Source organism: Podarcis pityusensis (genome assembly GCF_964106645.2).
Source record: "Podarcis pityusensis genome assembly, chromosome: 1".
Lineage (NCBI taxonomy): Eukaryota > Metazoa > Chordata > Lepidosauria > Squamata > Lacertidae > Podarcis > Podarcis pityusensis.
In genome coordinates, this window is record NC_138028.1 from 11,558,293 (window position 1) to 11,576,622 (window position 18,330).

The following is an 18,330-nucleotide window of genomic DNA, read 5'->3' on the forward strand; positions in this document are numbered from 1 at the left end:
GCCCCAGGGTTGTGGGATAGTCTGCCAGAAGATGTCTGCTGGAGCATGCTCTTGCTAGCCTTCAGGAGGGGCTGCAAAACCCAGCTTTCAAGGAAGGCTTTCAGATGCAGTTGTTGAATAATGTTTCTATTGATGGCTTCTAATCTGCCTGGTGTCTTGCCCTGTTTTGTGGACTTTGTTTATTTGTTGTGAGCAGCTTCGAGCCTAGGTGGGGCTGGGTGGAAAACCCCTAAGTCTGAATGCGCTTACCAACTCCAGGTGGAAGACAAGCCCCTTTACCTCTGTTGCAAAGTGAGTCTGTCTGATTCAGGTGCATACTTGCCTTCCAATGAGCTGGGCTATCTGTCGCAATTAGCATAGGGAAAATATTGCTGTGAGTTTGTGGGTACCAGACCCCTCTCGTCTCTGGATCAGGCAAGTGTTGGAATTTAATCAAGCCAAGCTATCTTCCCATGGTGAGCCATTAAGGGAGATTAGAATTATATAATTGTAGAGTTGGCAGGGACCCAAAGGGTTTTCTAATCCAACCCCCTGCAATTCAGGAATCTCATCTAAAGCATACATGGCCATCCAACCTCTGCTTTAAAACCTCTAAGGAAGAAGACTCTACAACAGACTTCCTCAAACTTGGCCCTCCATATGTTTTTGGCCTACAACTCCCATGATCCCTAGCTAGTAGGACCAGTGGTCAAAGGATGATGGGAATTGTAGTCTCAAAACATCTGGAGAGCCGAGTTTGAGGAAACCTGCTCTACAACCTCCTAAGGGTTCCACTGTTGAACAGCTCTTTCCGTCAAAGTTCTTCCTGATGTTTAGTCAGAATATCTTTCTTGTAACTTGAAGCCAACAAACTGAAACTCATTCCAGTTAAGACTGGGGGAGACTTTGCTTTTTGAAAAAGCTTATTTTTCTCCCCTATGTCACCAGCTGCCACCTTCTTCTTCTTTCTTCTTTTCTTTTCACCCTGAGTTTTTCCTTCTTCAAAGTCCATGACACCTTTGGTTAAGGCTGTTCTCCAATTGGAGCGCTCTCAGGCCATTGTTTCCCAGTTGTCAGTGTTTATACTACATTTTTTTAGATTTGCTTTGAGAACATCTTTAAACCTCTTTTGTTGTCTACCAGTATTTTGCTTTCCATTCTTGAGTTTGGAGTAGAGTAGTTGCTTTGGAATACGATAATCAGGTATCCGAACAACATGACCAGTCCAACGAAGTTGATGTTGAAGAATCATTGCTTTCCCTCCTATGTAACCAGCTGCCGCCTGAATTCAGGCACACCCCTCCTCCCATGGCTGCCTTTCCCAACTGCGGCTGCCTCCACGTTAGGGTGTGGAGCCCCCCAAAAGGCAGGGCTGAGAGTGGTCACTCTGATGCCCCATTGTGTGGGACAACCCTGGACGATTGATTAAACAATCCATGGCCTGGGATGTGGTGTTCTTGTTTGTTATTGTGTCATGCATTTTTGTGTTTTTATATTGTAAGCTGCCCTGTGATGCTCAAATGAAGGGCAGTGTAGAGATGGAGATGATGATGATGATGATGATGATGATGATGATAGGCTCAGTGCAAGATGGCCAATGGGTGGCACCCTGTCCCTCAACAGGTAAAGCCAGAGTTTGGAGAAGAGAGTTTTTGGAGCGGTGATGTGACAGAAGCACAGCATAAACGGAATCTACATTGGGTGACCAGATTAAGGTTAAAAGATTTTCCCCCCAATGAATCCGGGGACACTTTTCAACTTCAATGGATTTTGTATGGGGACTGATTTGTAAATCCGGGGACTGTCCCTGGGAAACGGGGATGTCTGAGAACCTTAGACCAGATGCATGAGAGAGAAAGAGCAGGGCTCCTGTATCTTTAATAAAAGCGTAGAAGAGGGAATTTCAGGAGGTGTAGTTTGCAGTGCACCTACTGAAATTCTATCTTCTGCACAACTGTTAAAGGTGCAGCAGCCCTGGCCTGTTGACCACCTGGTACCCTTAAGCGTACAGGTGACTGGAAAGAAACCTATACCTCATTTAAGCAATGCTGGAAAATGCAAATACAGTGGTACCTCTGGTTGTGAACGGGATCCGTTCCAGAGCCCCATTCGCAACCTGAGCAGAACGCAACCCGCGTGTGCGCGGGTCGCGATTCACCGCTTCTGCGCATGCGTGTGACATCATTTTGAGCGTCTGCACATGTGCAAGCGGCGAAACCCGGAAGTAACCCTTTCCGGTACTTCCGGGTCGCTCCGGGACGCAACCTGAAAAGATTTAACCCGAAGCGTTTTTAACCCGAGGTATGACTGTATCAATACATATGCTTTACCAATGGACTGGCTAGATCTAGCAATTCTGTTCCTTTTAAGAATTGAAAGCGGAGTTGCCATCTCAAATGGGGCTTTTTCTTGCACGTCACTGAAGTGATGAGAGGAACCACCAAGGATAGTTCCTCCTTCCGTGTTGCTCTTTGGGGTGGTTCAGACTGGCATGCACACTGCACGGCTCCTCAACAGCTAAATGTAGAGACATCACCTGTTCTCCAAGAATTCTCAAAGATAATAGACAAAGGCTCTGAAATTACATCCGCAAGCTCCTTTGGTACACTTGGATGCAGCTCATCAAGCCCTGGAGATCTGCTGTGCTGGTGTTTTATTGGCAGGGATCTCCTAACATCAGGAAGCATTCAAAACTGTGAGGCACATGCAAAACTCCTTACATTCTAAAGTGATACGGGTCATTCTACCACCCCAGCACTCTACCACCCCGTTCTTCCTCAGGTGTCGAGATCTAGGTCTGAAAAATGATGGTGTTTGAGACTGAACTCACATGACATTTAATATGTGATGGAACATTCGTTCTTCCCTGCAAATCACGGATGACAGGTCTTCTTAACAGCTGTTAGCCATGATAAAATTAATCAGAAGAAATGTTATCCTTCTAAATACAAGTTGTTGGGGGGTAGGGATCATATAATCATCGAAGTGCAGAGTTGGAAGGGACCCTGAGGATCATCTAGTCCAACCCTTGCAATGCAGCTGCATATTGGTGTTATCAGCACCTTCGCACTCTGCTTGTGAACTTCTCATATCTCAGGGTTAGGATCTTTTTTGTTTCGGATATTTATCTCCACCTCACCCGTCAGGCCAGCTTTGACTGGTGGGTGGGGCTATACCCCTGTCAGTCACCTGGTGTCAGGCAACTGATAGGTGGGAAGTCCTGCCCACCTGTCAAAGTTCATCTGCAGGTTGGGGTCAGCTTCAGCAGTGCGTCCCCTGCAGGCAGGGGTCAGCAAACTTTTTCAGCCGTGGGCTGGTCCACCGTCCCTCAGACCATGTGGTGGTCCGGACTATATTTTGGAAAGAAAAATATGAACGAATTCCTATGCCCAACAAAAAACCCAGAGATGCATTTTAAATAAAAGGACACATTCTTCTCATGTAAAAACACGCTGATTACCAGACCATCCGTGGGCCGGATTGAGAAGATGATTGGGCCGCATCCGGCCCACGGGCCTTAAGTTGCCTACCCCTGCCTGCAGGCAGCACCCTGGTGAAGCTGCACCCAGCAGGATTCAACCCTACGCATCAGGTGATGTCACCCAGTGATATCAACTGACTGGCAGGGGTGTGTGGCCTGGGGAAATCTGCCATCCCAATTCCAGCCATATCTAGTTAGCTGCTGCGGCGAAACAGGATGCTGCACTAAATGGACCATTTTAGAGTGATCTAACAGTGTTGCTCTTAAATTCTTACCTGGCCCTTAAGTGATGGGCATGTGTGAACTGGCTCTCAGTGCAGAAGTAGTCTTGTCCTTCGCCCAGACACTCTATTTATCACCAATAGGTAATGAAAGTTTACCCCGTGAACTATTGTTGTCCTCTTTCATAGCATCCTGTCTACTCCAAATTTAACACATGCACACAGAAACACAGAAACTCGCCATCCTTTTAAGCATATGTTTTGCAGGTTCACCATTGGGGAGAGGGAGAGGGCCGCTCGCTATGTTATGTAAGACATAATTTAAAATCTGGGGCTTGGTAGCATCTGTCCATTTTGTATTGATTTTTGCAGGGGACTGGAGGGAGGTGAAAGGTCCTTGTGATTTTTGTAAGAAGGTCCTGTGAGAAAGTCTTCGGGGGAAATCTAAAGATTGTGTGTAAGCCTTGCCTTCCATTAACCCCCCGCTGTTGCTCTTCATCAAGTTATTTTAATGACTTTCAAAGCAAGTGAGCGGAAAATGGCTTCTCTGGAACTTTGAGGAGGCTGAGCTACTAAAACGGTTGTTGCTTTCAAAGTGAAACATACCAATGAGAGGATAGCTTGTTAAAAAGACTTTTGTGATTCTGTTTTAAAATACGGAAATATTTTAAATAAGGCATTATAGTTACAACTCCCATAAAAGTGAAAATCCTCACCTGCTAAATGCTCTATATTAGTGCTTCTCATTCTGGTGGTTCCTTTTTCTCTTTTTAAAAAAGCAAGAAGGCTTGGGAGGTTGCTACAGAGGAATAATGATCTGACCCTGGCAGTTTCTGTCTTCAGGTTTTAGTGGAGAGGTTGGTTGCATATTCTTCAATTCCCCCAGGTTCCACTGGGGGAGTTAGTATAGAGCTTCTACTTGCACATTTTCCTCTGCCTTCCCTATAAAATATCAACTCTCTTAGCCATTATTTTGAGTTGTGAATTGCACAGAGTGCTTTGACGCACCAGTGTAGTAAACATGGCTAAATGGTGTTTATTTTAAGGTCTCTTTCTCCGCACTACGGTCACATCGCTGCTTGCTTTCCCCTTTTCATAGAGGGAAGGGTTGGGCCAGGATTGACTGTGGATGTTTCGGTAGAAAGCTGGCTATTGCTGGAAGATTTTCCCTTGGGAAATAGAAGTAGGGGACCCAGCTCAGTGCACCCTAGTTTACCTGCAACCTCACACAATTATTTTATGAGCATCATTCAATCTTCATTGTGCGGCATGTAGGAAGTGTTGGACTGTTCCCAGAATGCATAGCTGGGGCCTGTCTTTTTTATTATTTTTTAAGCAAATTAATTATTGGGGAAAGGGCCGTAGCTCAATGGTAGAGCATCTGCGGAAGATCCGTGGCTGAATTCCCCTTCAGAAACCTCAGAGAGCCGCTACCAGCCAGTGTAAACGGCACTCAGCTAGGTGGACCTAGTATTCTCACTCTGTGTAAGGCAGCTCCCTATCTGCAATGCGCTCTACGTGGGGCTACCTTTGAAGGTGGCCCGGAAACTACAACTAATCCAGAATGCAACGGCAAGACTGGTGACTGGGAGTGGCCGCCGAGACCATATAACACCGGTCCTGTAAGACCTACATTGGCTCCCAGGACGTTTCCAAGCACAATTCAAAGTGTTGGTGTTGACCTTTAAAGCCCTAAATGGCCTCGGTCCTGTATACCTGAAGGAGCGTCTCCACCCCCATCGTTCAGCCCAGACACTGAGGTCCTCCTCCGAGAGTCTTCTGCTGGTTCCCTCACTGCGAGAAGCAAAGTTACAGGGAAACAGGCAGAGGGCCTTCTCGGTAGTGGCGCCCGCCCTGTGGAAAGCCCTCCCATCTGATTTCAAGGAAGTAAACAACTATCTGACTTTTAGAAGACAGCTGAAGGCAGCCCTGTTTAGGGAAGTTTCTAACGTCTGATGTTTTATCGTGTTTTTAATATTCTCTTGAGAGCCGCACAAAGTGGCTGGGGAAACCCAGCCAGATGCGTGGGGTATAAATAATATTTTTTATTTTTATTTTTATCATCCCTTATTTAAAAATGAGCCATATAACACTAAGTGGTATAACATCCACCTTTCAGCTCTTTCTTTTACTGAAGCGCCAAGTTGCTCCCCCCCCCCCGCCCGGAATCAATTTGTGCCAGTTCCAGTTGCCTCACATCTGCATCCCAGGTTATAACCTTAAATGCAGTTGCTGACCTAGCAGTAAACTGAAGGTAGCAGGAAAAGCCGTAGCTTTGACCCCTGAACCTATCAGCTTTCCTAGTGCCGGCGACATATCCTCCCCCCTTTCAGGTATCAAGTTCAGCATACTACTGTCTGCTTGCTTGAGGAAAAGAGTGGGCTTTATAGGCAGAATGCGATTGCTTTGGATGACAAAGCAATATACAGTGGTACCTCAGGTTAAGTACTTAATTCGTTCCGGAGGTCCGTTCTTAACCTGAAACTGTTCTTAACCTGAAGCACCAGTTTAGCTAATGGGGCTTCCTGCTCCCGCCATACCGCCGGAGCACGATTTCTGTTCTCATCCTGAAGCAAAGTTCTTAACCCGAGGTACTATTTCTGGGTTAGCGGAGTCTGTAACCTGAAGCGTATGTAACCTGAAACGTATGTAACCCGAGGTACCACTGTATAGAGGCATTCTGTGGCTTCCTTCTAAGGCGCTTAAGATGGTATACTTGGTTTCCTTCCTTTCTGTTTTATCTTCACAGCAATCCCATAAGGAAGGTTAACTCAGAGATCGTGACTGGCTCAAAGGCCACTCGTTTAGCTTTGTGGCTGGGTCGGGGATTTGAACTCCCTGGCCCAAGCCTGAAACTTTCTCTCCATTTCCACATGCTGGCAGAAATAACTCATCTATTTAAAATTTGGCGGCATTGGTTGCCTCATCACAAAGTAAATCAAGGGTTTATAAATCCTAGGAGTAAAAGCTGTGTCAGTTTGTGCCTACAAATCCACCTCGCGATGCTGTCTTAAAAATAAAGGGAAATTTTGCAGATTTTAGCTTACCTGTCCTCGGAGCTGATGGGTTTGAAATAAACATAGTGGCCTGGCCCCCTGTATCACATGAACAGCTGAAGAAGTGAATGCACTTCTCAAATGTTTGTTTTGCCTCCTAATGGGTAAAAACGACACCTTTTGAACAGTAAAACTATACTGCCATCACCATCTGGATGCAGTTTCATTACAGTCTCCTGCCAAAATATAACCCTCGCTTTGAAGACTAAAATGGATACGGTTTGTAAAAATTACAGTGCGACTTTTGGATTGTGTACCATTCTTGGGAGGGCGGGGGGAGATAGTTTCTACTCGTCCCTGGACTGGTTGATTTAAATGTCTTTAGTTCAAGGTAGCCAACTTACAGCTGAGATACAAACAGGATTCATTCTTGGTGCCTGAAGCAGAAAATACCAATTAAACCCTCTTTGGTGGTATAACATTAATACAACAGCAAGTGAAAATAATAACGGCAGCCTGAAATCTGTTTACTGAGGCTGGCTGCCTCACCTTGCCCAATGGTAGAGCCGGCCATGATGCTTACCAACTCCGTGGAGGAGAGAGCTAGATGCAGAGGTGAGTGGGGTTTTTCTTATAGCAGCCTGATTTCATCCATCCCCCCTGAAGTTTGGGGTTGTCCTCAAACACCTCAGAGCTCCCAATGGACACTGGGAAGCGCAGTATCACAGCTGAAGATAACAGTCTCATCCAATTATTCAGTACCAACAGTCATCTGTTTACTGATCACATTCGCATCCCACTCTTCCTCCAAGGAGCTCAGGGTGGTATTATATGGGGATTATCCCATATTGCCCTCATAGAAACCCCAAGAAGTTTAGATTAGGTGGACAGGCAAGGTTGTCAAGAGAGGTAGGCAGATGTTTGAGCTCAGGGCCAAGTCTAGTGCTGTGTCTGCCACACCAGACTTCCTCTCCATAGGTTTGGGAAACGTCTTTTGAAAGGGGAGCCATATTTTTCGCCCGCTTCAGGGGGTGTTGGAATGCCATTCTTCTTGCAACGGGGCGTAGAAAGGAGCTCAGTTCAGTTTGTTCCGTAGAAATCTGTGCAAGCCCAAACGTGCTGCCTCTGTTTTGCGATGTACAATTTATGTTGATAATTCCGATTTCACAATATCGCATGGAGAATAGACTTGTGTGCTTCCTTTCAAAATCCCCTCCTGGTTTTAAGCGGTGATTGGCACGGAAGGCGAAGCCTTGTTTTCTCTTCCTCGTTAATTCTGTTTACACGAAGGCCGCGCTCAAAGTGATGCCCTAAAACAGGGCTAATTGAAACAATGCAGGGGTGGAGGCATGCAAATGGAAATGCACACGAACGAATCGCGCCAAGTTCAGATTGACCTAGAGGTAAAGAGCGTGCCAGGGCATTGCCATAGTCACTGGAGATGTTAGCTATTGACTTCACATGACAGTAGCTGGCATTAATAATGCAGCTGGCAAAAAAAAAAAAACCCAATCCAACAACCCCAAATTATGAAATCTCCCGTCATCTTTTCTTGCAAACTACATGGATGTGAAATCAATTTCCATTAAGCTAAAATGGAAAATGGATAAACAAAGTGCGAGCGAAAAGTGCAGCAGACAAGGAGATGGTTCATGTCGAGAATGATGGTTAAGCATCTTCCTCTTGTTTTTGTGCGGCTAGCACAGCTTGGCTTAAGGAGAAAGGTTGTCTGCCTTATACTGAGTCAGACCCATCCAGTTCATCCAGTCCAGAATGGGGAGCCTGTCTGCGCTGATAGTAGTCAAAGCTTTCCCAGCCTCCCTACTGGAGAGGTTTTTAACTGGAAATGCCAGGGGTCGAATCTGGGCCCAGCTGAATGAAAAGCAAGTGTTTTGCTACTGAGCTTGGAGACAGTATGTGTTGCAGATCATTTTCAAATGTAGATAGCTCAGTTTGTTACTGCCTGGTCTCATAACACCAAGGTTGCAGGTTTGATTCCCCATATGGAACAGCTCCATATTGCTGCATTGCAAGGGGTTAGGTTAGATGATCCTCAGGGTCCCTTCCAACTCTGATTCCTTTAACTAAAAACCTGATTGCCATAGAGGGCGCACCTTCATAAAGGTAAAGGGACCCCTGACCATTAGGTCCGGTCGTGACCGACTCTGGGGTTGCGGCACTCATCTCGCTTTATTGGCCGAGGGAGCCAGCATACAACTTCCGGGTCATGGGGCCAGCATGACTAAGCCGCTTCTGGTGAACCAGAGCAGCGCACGGAAATGCCGTTTATCTTCCCGCCGGAGCGGTACCTATTTATCTACTTGCACTTTGACGTGCTTTCGAACTGCTAGGTGGGCAGGAGCAGGAACCCAGCCAAGGGAGCTCACCCCATCGCAGGGATTCGAACTGCCGACCTTCTGATCGGCAACTCCTAGGCTCTGTGGTTTAACCCACAGCGCCACCTACGTCCCTTTCCTTTAAAGATCTAATGGCAAGATCTTTTTCTGAGTTTATGCCGGTCAGTGGTAGTGGGGCGTAGTAATTTGCAGTCTTTTGGAGCAGGGCCTTCTCGGTTGTGGCATCCATGTCATGGCACCCTCTCCCTAAGTAGGCCAACCAGTTTAGCATTGCTTGGGGGTAACAGAGAGGTGGAAACATGTTTATTTAAACAGGCCTTTGGAGATGAGTTACTACGAAAGAGATGCTGCCGGAGGCTTTCCGTTGTTTTAACTATTTGCGCGCGGGGGGGGGGGGGAGAGAACATGCATGCAAAACATGGATCCACTTGATTACATCACATTTAAATGTTCAAATGCACAAACTGGTTGCAGTAAGAGAAATAAACAAGCCTGTTGTTTACTTTGCAAATCCTGAAAAGTCGAGCACTTCCTAATGAGGGGCTACGTTTTGCATCGGTGGAGGCTACTGTCACAGAGCAAGCCAGCAGTAAATCACACACTGCTCAAAGTTGGCACTAACTCTTCATTAACAAAAACATGATCTTCCCAGACTTGGCTGAGTTTCAGGCCTAATGAGCACAGCTGCCCATCCCCGGCAGGTCTTACTCCCTGAATCAGTTGCCGAGACTGAAAATCCCCAACTCCCCACAGCCATCTAAGGCCCCTCCTCTTCAGTCTTTTTTCAGGCAATCAGAGACTGCACCTGCATGCAGCCTGCCACTGCTATACCCATTTCAGCCCTCTTCTGATTCTGGGAGACATGGGGGAGGGGAGCTTGTCCCAGCAGGAGGGGGAGACCCCCGTGACACTTACCCAGCCTGATTCATCTCTGCCTCTTGACCTCCCTCTTCCCACTTGCTTGCTTCAGTTTCTGATTCTGATTCTGGACTTCTCTCTACCACAGACTCTCCCAGCTCACTAAGCCCTGTTACCTCTTCAGCTTCCAATGTTTCCTCCTCCCAGTCTGCTCCCTCTTCTCCTTCTGACCACTCATCGTCATCCCACCACCACTTCCCGGCCTCTGAGCCTTCGTCCCTTGATGGTTCCCCATCTGGTGCCTCCCACCATTCCTCTGTGCCCAGCCAGCCCATGACAGCTACTGACTTGCTCCCCCATAAGTTGAGACACAAGCAAAGGGATCTTAATACTCTCGCTAACATTTCTCAGTTGTTTCTCCCAAGTAAAAGGCAGAGTTTGGGATTCATAATAATGGTTGCAGTAGTTGCAGTTGTAGGGCTATGTTAGGGGCCCTCCAAGAACCCCACACACACCAGTGGATTGCAGTTTGCCCATCTCTTCATCATACTATGAATATGCAGGTTTGTTGAACAGGAGAAAGATAAATCAGTGCCACGAACTTGCCCATTTCTTGATAAAAATCACTATAAGCACAGTTGGATTTATTGTTCTGCAAAGTACACAGAGTCATATAACCATTGGCAACTGTTTACCTGGAATTAATAATTAGCAGCCTTCATAGCGGACTCTTAGCAAAGAGCCAGGCATTTGGCACAATAGAAACTCGGCTGCGTAGAGCCGAGTTCAAATTGCATTACACAAGGACAATGGCAGCAAATGGCAGTCATTTGAGTTTCTGCCACAGCAAACAATGGGATGCTGGACACTTTCATTTGTTTATTGCATTATTTATTTGGACAGGTGCAAGCTGGCCATGCAAAATTGAATCTTGCTCCTAGATATTCCTTTGCAAAGCTTTGTTGGACCAGTGCATAGGGATAAGCGAAAACATGCATATCCTAGCAGACTCTAAATCTATTTATGTCTTCATTATTGTAGATTAAACAGTCCACAAAAGTGGAAAGCTCTGTCTCTGTAGTGTGCTACTAAATGAAACTGTTTGGGCCAGGTACAGTTATCAGTTTTCTGGAAAACTTTCGAATTGGGAAATTTTCTGCAAATTTTTACATTACCTTATGCAAATTTGAATAGGATAATTTACATTGGAAAGCTTCCAGCTTTCTTCGGAAAATCTTCTGAAGGCCTAGCTTAGTGATCTAATCTAGCACGTATATTTTTCTTGAATTTGGTAAAGAAAGATAAGCACTTTGAAATTGTGCCAGGCTTATGTAACACAGCAAGCCTGCAATTTAACACAGGGATTATGTTCCAGGGATCGCACCTAAAGCCAAAATCGCATATAGTGAAAACACATTGGGTTCAATGGCAGGTGGGATTGCCAAAGTCTGTATTTGCACCCAAAAGTAATATACTTGTGTTCTTTTTGCTGCTGCATGGAATAATGCATGAACCAGACCTTTGGCTTTAGTAAGTAAAGCATTTTTAACTTACTTACGAGTGTGTGGTCTGTTCATTGGCAGAGGGATAGAGAGAGGTGGGGGCAAGAGCTTTAAAGCAGACTAAACAGGATTTGCAAAAAAATTAACAATTTATATTCCATGCTATACTGTTGCTTAATTCTGAGAGTGTTTTGAACCCTGCTGGGTGCTCTCTCCCGCTGGAGAATGCAAATCCCCACATTTTGAAAGAAAATACACCCCCCTGCCTGAAATTACCTGAAACCTATTTGGAAGGTTGTGGGGCTTTTGTGAACTACGTGGGATGGGGTGAATCTGTGCAGGGAGTGATCAGGCTTGAACCCCACATTGTTCAGGAGGGACCCCCTGTCTGCCATAGAGGCCTTTCAGGGGTCACAAGTGATATCTGGGCGAAGAGGGGGGGAAGCTTTCCCTCTGTGAACACCCTTAACTTATCTTAGGATCCAAGCCTGCATATTTAACTAAATGCATTCCCGCCCCCACCCCATGACATCTCCTTATAGATTTGGTCAATTTTAACTGCTTTTAGAGCTGCTTACGTTTGAGGAGAGTTTCTCCTAGGATGAGCAACCACTTTTTAATTAGCCCTGTGGAAATGTCATATAAACCAGCCATTGGACAAACAGTCAGTGTCAACAGCAGCAAAAAGCCTAGTTAAACTTCTAGAAGTTCAGAAGCTTATTATCCAAGGCAATGTTGCAGTCGCCTAATCCCCACCAACTGTTCTGTGTTCAGTTGCCCTGACAAATTCCGTATATAAGCCTTCAGGCCTGCCTTTGTTGTGTTGCATCGTCACCCACCCAGCGACTCAGTTTCATCCTTTTTCTTTTTCTCTCACCTGGCTTAAGGTTTTCAACATGCTGCCAAATGAGCCTTGTTCACACATTGCGACAATTTATTTATGTGAAGTATTTCTTAGCTGCTGTTCATCAAAAGATGAACCAGGGTGTTGTGCAAAAGTGTGAATGAAATTCTGCCTATGTACAGATACGATTTTAAACCAACAAATAAACATAATACAATGAAACAAGGAGCCTTTTGCCACCCGAGGCCCTTCTCCCCCTGCTTCCTTTGAGGGAGTTGAGCATGGTGGCAATGCAAGAATAGGCCTTTTCGGTGGTGGCTCCCCACTTGTACAATGCTCTCTCCTGGAAGGCAAGCCTGGTGCTAAATGCTAAAATATTGCTGTACATTCAGGCCTTTGATCATTAATCTGAAGGGCGGTAAGTGAGCGGGTTTCGGCCTGTTTCGGTGCTCATTTTCTTAAAAAGATTTGCCCTTTTATAATTAATCTTGGATGAGCATGCTTAGCTGTTGTGCTTTATATGGGTTTTTTAAGCTTTATGTTGTAAATTGCTTTGGAATACTCCTTGGTGTGAAATGGCAAATAAATGAATAAAAACTCAAAGGCTGAAAATAGGTTGTAGCGTAATTCCAGAAAATACAGGGGTAACATGTGACTTATTTCCTTCATTCTCACAAGGACTAGATGGTGAGAAATGAAGCCTAGAGTAGGTGCATGGCGTGTTTTATGTGCAACCATGATAAGGTGCAGGAACCTTGCCCTCTCTTGCCATTGGTCATCCAGCTGGGAATTTTTAAAGGAGACCAAGTAGGTCAACAGAAGCTAGGATGGTGGTTCTAGACCCCATGAAGTCCAGTATCTCTCCCCCGGTGGCACCAGTTCCCCACCCTCACCCCCCAGCCCCAGCATTGCTTTCCCTTTACCACCATAGTTGGTAGGCAAAATATTCTAAACTGATCAAATGTATTTATTGTAACACTAGTTCTATGCCACCTCTGTGCCAAATACAAACCGTTTCCAACATAAGTTACAATAGCATTTAAACCATACACATGTATGGAACAATTGATTGATTGATTGATTGATTGATTGAAGACCATCATACTGTACTAATTGTTAGGGATGGCTTTTTTGTTTTGCAGAATGGCATTTCAAAGAAATGGGATTTCATGAGGACACATGACAGGTAAATTTTGCAGCATTTTTTTCTTTTACATATTCCTTCAACCAATCAATTTTCTCTCTCATCTTATCTGTCTATCTATCTATCTATCTATCTATCTATCTATCCATCCACTTAACAGTCTTATAGCACTTCTGATTGTTCCCATTCATCATTCTTTGTATACCAAACCCTCTAAGGTGAGCCGGTTGTCCTTTAAGGCCTGGCATAAACTAAGAGTTAGAGAGCGAGTATTGCTTAAGGACATTTGGTGAATTCACAGCAGAGGCAAAATTCAAACCAGAGATTTCCTGAATTATAGTTCAGTCTCTTAACCAGTTTGATCTAATCCATGCATCCATTTGGTTGTGTACAAACAGCAAATCTCTGTGAAAGGTCTGGCACTTATACCATCCTCTCAAAAGGGAACAGTGTATCAGGAAGGAGGTTTCAGCTAGACTAGAAGAGATTCATGTGTTTGCGTTTGGGCTGATATGTTGGTTTTAGCCATACAGGGAAATTCAAAACATGGCTATGCATTCAAGCATACCATCCACCCCCCAATCTTCATTCTGACGCAGTACATTTTCTGTATGAACCATTCCTCATTCCCCTCCTAGTAGTTTGAATTGGCTTTCTGGGCCAAATCAGATGTGATATTAATAGACTAATAGATTGGGGCTGCATCACACGGAGAGGGTAAGTTTAACCCTTCCCGGCTGCATTCCTATTGAAACCCCCCACGCTTCTGTTAGCCATATACTGTATTGAAAAAAGCTTTTCCCCGCCTCCCACGCATCTATTATTAAATTTCAAAAGCCCTGACGTGTTTCCAAGTGATGCATTTAGTGTCACGTCTAGTTTGACCCTTGGTTTAGACTGTTTGTATGCCCACAGAGGAAGGGAGTTCCAAGCCAGGGAACACACTTCAAAAACATCACTGTTCAGCTTGGAGAAGAGAGGCCAGTCTCCAGAGGTTTCCTTTGGGGGATTAGAGAGATCAGTGAATTGCTGGAAATGCAGTACCTCGCTACGCCTTGCTGTTCTCGAACATAATAACTTCATAAATTGTTTCTCCAGCATATAACACTTCATAAGTATTGCGGCTATGATACCTAGCAGCCTTTTAAAGGAGGGGGGATTACAGAGAAAAGCTCACTAAATATGTTTTCTAGAAGGGCTGGGTGGGGTGATATTTTTTTGCAATTATAGTTTTTAAAGGACTTTTTCACAGGACGTTTTTAAAATAGCTGCTTGCTGTTTTACACGATTGCATAAGGTGCACGTGTCACACCAGTCATCTCTGGTCACAAAACATTTGTTGCCTTCGCATGTGCAGCAGCTGTCATCCTGCAACTTTTTTTGTGACTACAGATCACAGCATTCAACTGTGAGCGTGCCAAGCCATCTTGCTCTGCACTGCAGCCTTTCTACCATCGTAGGAATACAAAGGGCTTCTTCACCCCAGGCCCCTAAGCTTGTCATCTGGAACTGCCAATGCAGAGATCAATTTTATTTTTGGGTAGAACTCACTGTGGATGCCTCCTGCGCTGCAAGCCTCTTGCATTCTTTTTTTATTTATTTCTTGGCTTGACCAGTTTCGTAATCTGCCCTTTCTCAAACGTGCAGCACGCGTGGGGGTCGCCCGATTTGCTTATCCTGGCAACATACCCAGATCCTTCAACCATTCCTCATAAGACTTGGTTTCCAGACGTTTGATCATCTTGGTTGCCCTCCTCTGCACACCTTCCAACTTGTCAACATCCATCTTAAATTGTGGTGCCTAGAACTGGACACAGTATTCCTGGTACGGTCTAACCAAAGTAGAATAGAGTAGGACTATCACTTCCTTGATCTGGATACTACTGTTGAGGCAACCTAGAATAGCACTAGCTTTTTTTCTTTTCTTTTCTTTTTGCTGCTTCATCACACTGTTGACTCGTGTTAAGCTTGTGGTCCACTAAGACCCCTAGATCCTTTTCTCATGTTGAAAGCAGTCAATTCCAGGCATTAGAGGAAGGATTATGGGTGACGGGCGAACTGTTCTGGCCTCTAACACAGATGCTCCATGCACTGAACAAGCAACATAATGCTCACATATTAACTCAACTCCCTTGCATTACAAAGCTATACATGCCACCGGCATTGAAAACTCATGTTCATTTCATTGGCACCTATGCAAAAGACGTTGCTCCTCTCGGTCAAATTGGCTGTGGCTAATGATGTTGAGATTTGAATTACTGAAACCATTGTACTACTTTTTTTACAGATTCATTCATTAGTCTTTCCACGTTGTTTACTCCTCTTTTCCTTTCCTTTTTAAAATCACAACTGGAGATCAGTTGCCTTTGCGGTCTCAATTGTGACGCAGTGCGTTAAGCTGTGGGACCATGCTAAAAGAAAGTTTCCTTTTTTAGTAGTGATGCATTAAGATCGCAAAATAAGATATTTTGAATGCGCTCATAATATTCTAAATTAAAGTAATCACTAAAGATAACAGGATTCCAAAACTACTTGGCCTTCAATCCCAGGTCCATGCATGTGGTAGAAACTACTGAGCATTTTTTTTTAAAGAACCAAGCTCATTAAATTAGCCAATGTGAGCATATACCAGATCAGTCTTTCCCAAGCTGGTGACCTACAAGTGTTTTGGATGAAAACTGCCATCAGTACCAACCAGCACTGCTGTCCTAGATAAATACACCTTTCTAAGATAACATTCATAAGGTAGTTTTAAAGCACATGCCCACCTCTGAAGAATTTACCATATTTTTCGCCCTATAGGACGCACTTTTTCCCCTCCAAAAATGAAGGGGAAATGTGTGTGCGTCCTAAGGGGCGAATGCAGGCTTTCGCTGAAGCCTGCAGAGCGAGAGGGGTCGGTGCGTACCGACCCCTCTTGCTCTCCAGGCTTCAGGAAGCTATCTGCAAGCCGTGGGAGAGCTGCGCGAAGTCGCACAGCTCTCCCACGGCTTGCAGAGAGCTGCCTGCACCCCGAAGCCTTGGGGGCGTGCTGAGGTCAGCGCCCCCCAGGCTTCGGGCTTTGCGCAGCTCTCCCACGGCTTGTGGAGAGCTGTCTGTTCTGGGGGCTGGGGTCGGGGGAAGCTCGGGCTTCCCCCGCCCCAGCCCCGCGCCTGGGGGGGAAATAATTTTTCCCCCTTTATTTCCTCCCCCCCCCCAAACTAGGTGCGTCCTATGGGCCGGTGTGTCCTATGGGCCGAAAAATGCGGTATATTATAAACTGCCCCTTGCTCTGCCCTGCAATAAATAATAATAGTGTTGTTAACTGCAGTTTGTTAAGGGTGCTGGGAGTGGTAGCTCTCTGACAGAGGCTGTGTGTGCACCATAAATTTAAAGCACATGATTATGCCCAAAGAATTCTGGGAATTGTAGTTTATCCTTTACAGAGCTACTCTTCCCCAGCACCCTTTAAATGTATGCAGGTGTGTCTCAAATGCATGTTATATATGCAGCTGAAAAGAAAGAAGTCATAAGATCCTTTTGCAGGTTTGGGAGGTCTGAGTCGCACTTTTTTCACGTCAGCCCTCAGGCATAGCACCCTTAACCTTTGTGGGCTTAATGATCACGTACAGAAGAGTCCCCGCAAAAACGAGAGGCAAGCCTCAGACTGAGGCAAGGTAAAGGGAGTTTTTGCAGAGTCAAAACGAGGAAAAAAAACTGTAACATGTTTCCATAAAAACTTCACGCTTTAAAGAATTATTATAGGAACCTTCCCACATCTTTCAGGAAACCTGTAAACCAGAGCTTCCCAAACTTTTTTCATGTTGGTGACACACTTTCTAGATGAGCAGTTCAGTTTTACTAGCAAACCGGAGGTTAAACTCACTCGTTTTCAGCCCTGGGAGGAGCACAGGGAGCGTTCGCATGACATACCTGCACACTGCAGCCGACACGTGTCGCAACACACAGTTTGGAAAGCTCAGTTGTAGACCAACATATTTTATGCATCATGTCTGTTTGTTTTTAATTGCGACTTTTTGGATGCTGCCACAAAATACCCATATTTTAACTTTTCGAGTACTAAATTTAAACAACAGCTGCACACAAAGGAAACCTTTTTGTTCTGTTTTTGTTACTGGCGCTTCTCCTAGATCTCCTGCTGTCATACTGTAAGGCCAAAAGGTTCTGGGTGGCCTCCAAACCCCAGCAACCTTCCCACTATTTGTCAAACTGTGTATTATGCAATTCACACAAGACCCTGCAAAATAGCCAGTGCATGTGATAACCCACCTGGGAACTCAATTCATGTTGAAAGCATTGAATACACTGGGCCTGCAACGTACACTCAGTTTACATATATGTGATCACTACCTTACATGGATGGAGGAATGAATAAATAACAAAAGGAGAGCAGGGGAAGCCTACCATTCCCCGTCCTCCGTTGATTTATTCCCCCCACCTGTGCACCCAGCAGGTTTTCCTTGTTTACCGGGCTCTGGGAAGGTCACCAATAAGCTGCCAGAGCCCTCATGATGCCCTTCCCAGAGCCCTGTAACTGAACAAATCAGGCTTTTCTATCTGACATAGTGGGAGGTACCAGCCGAAGTACCTCTCCATCATCATGCAATGGGATTTGGCAGCCCAGTAATTACACGAGCCAAAATGATAAAAAGCTCGAGTGGATCTTTGAGTAATGCTAAATATTTTCAACATATTCTGAATGGGGGGGAGTTCAAAGGAGACCAAGCAAACATGCTGAATGAAAACCAAACAAGGGGAATTGTTACAAGAGGGAGGCTTGTTCATACTTGGGCCTCGAAGGCTTACAGGGAGACAAGAGTGCTCTTTATAAACATGTAAAGAGATCTTTAAAAACAGACAGGTATCAATTATCTTCCTTGGCCACCGCGAACAGAACAAGTAGACATCTGAAGCTGAAGACAGAACATTTCAGGTTAAACATTAAGGA

At 45.2% G+C, this 18,330-nt stretch overlaps 1 protein-coding gene across 1 annotated transcript in view; it reads left to right on the plus strand.

The window, feature by feature from the left end:
• The window catches only part of NUDT14 (nudix hydrolase 14), a 61,588-nt gene that overhangs the window by 9,949 nt on the left and 33,309 nt on the right, over positions 1–18,330 (plus strand). Inside the window, exon 2 of the mRNA XM_080991456.1 lies at positions 13,381–13,424. Coding sequence (XP_080847582.1) covers positions 13,381–13,424 — 44 coding nt within the window. The remainder of the gene's footprint in view (positions 1–13,380; positions 13,425–18,330) is intronic.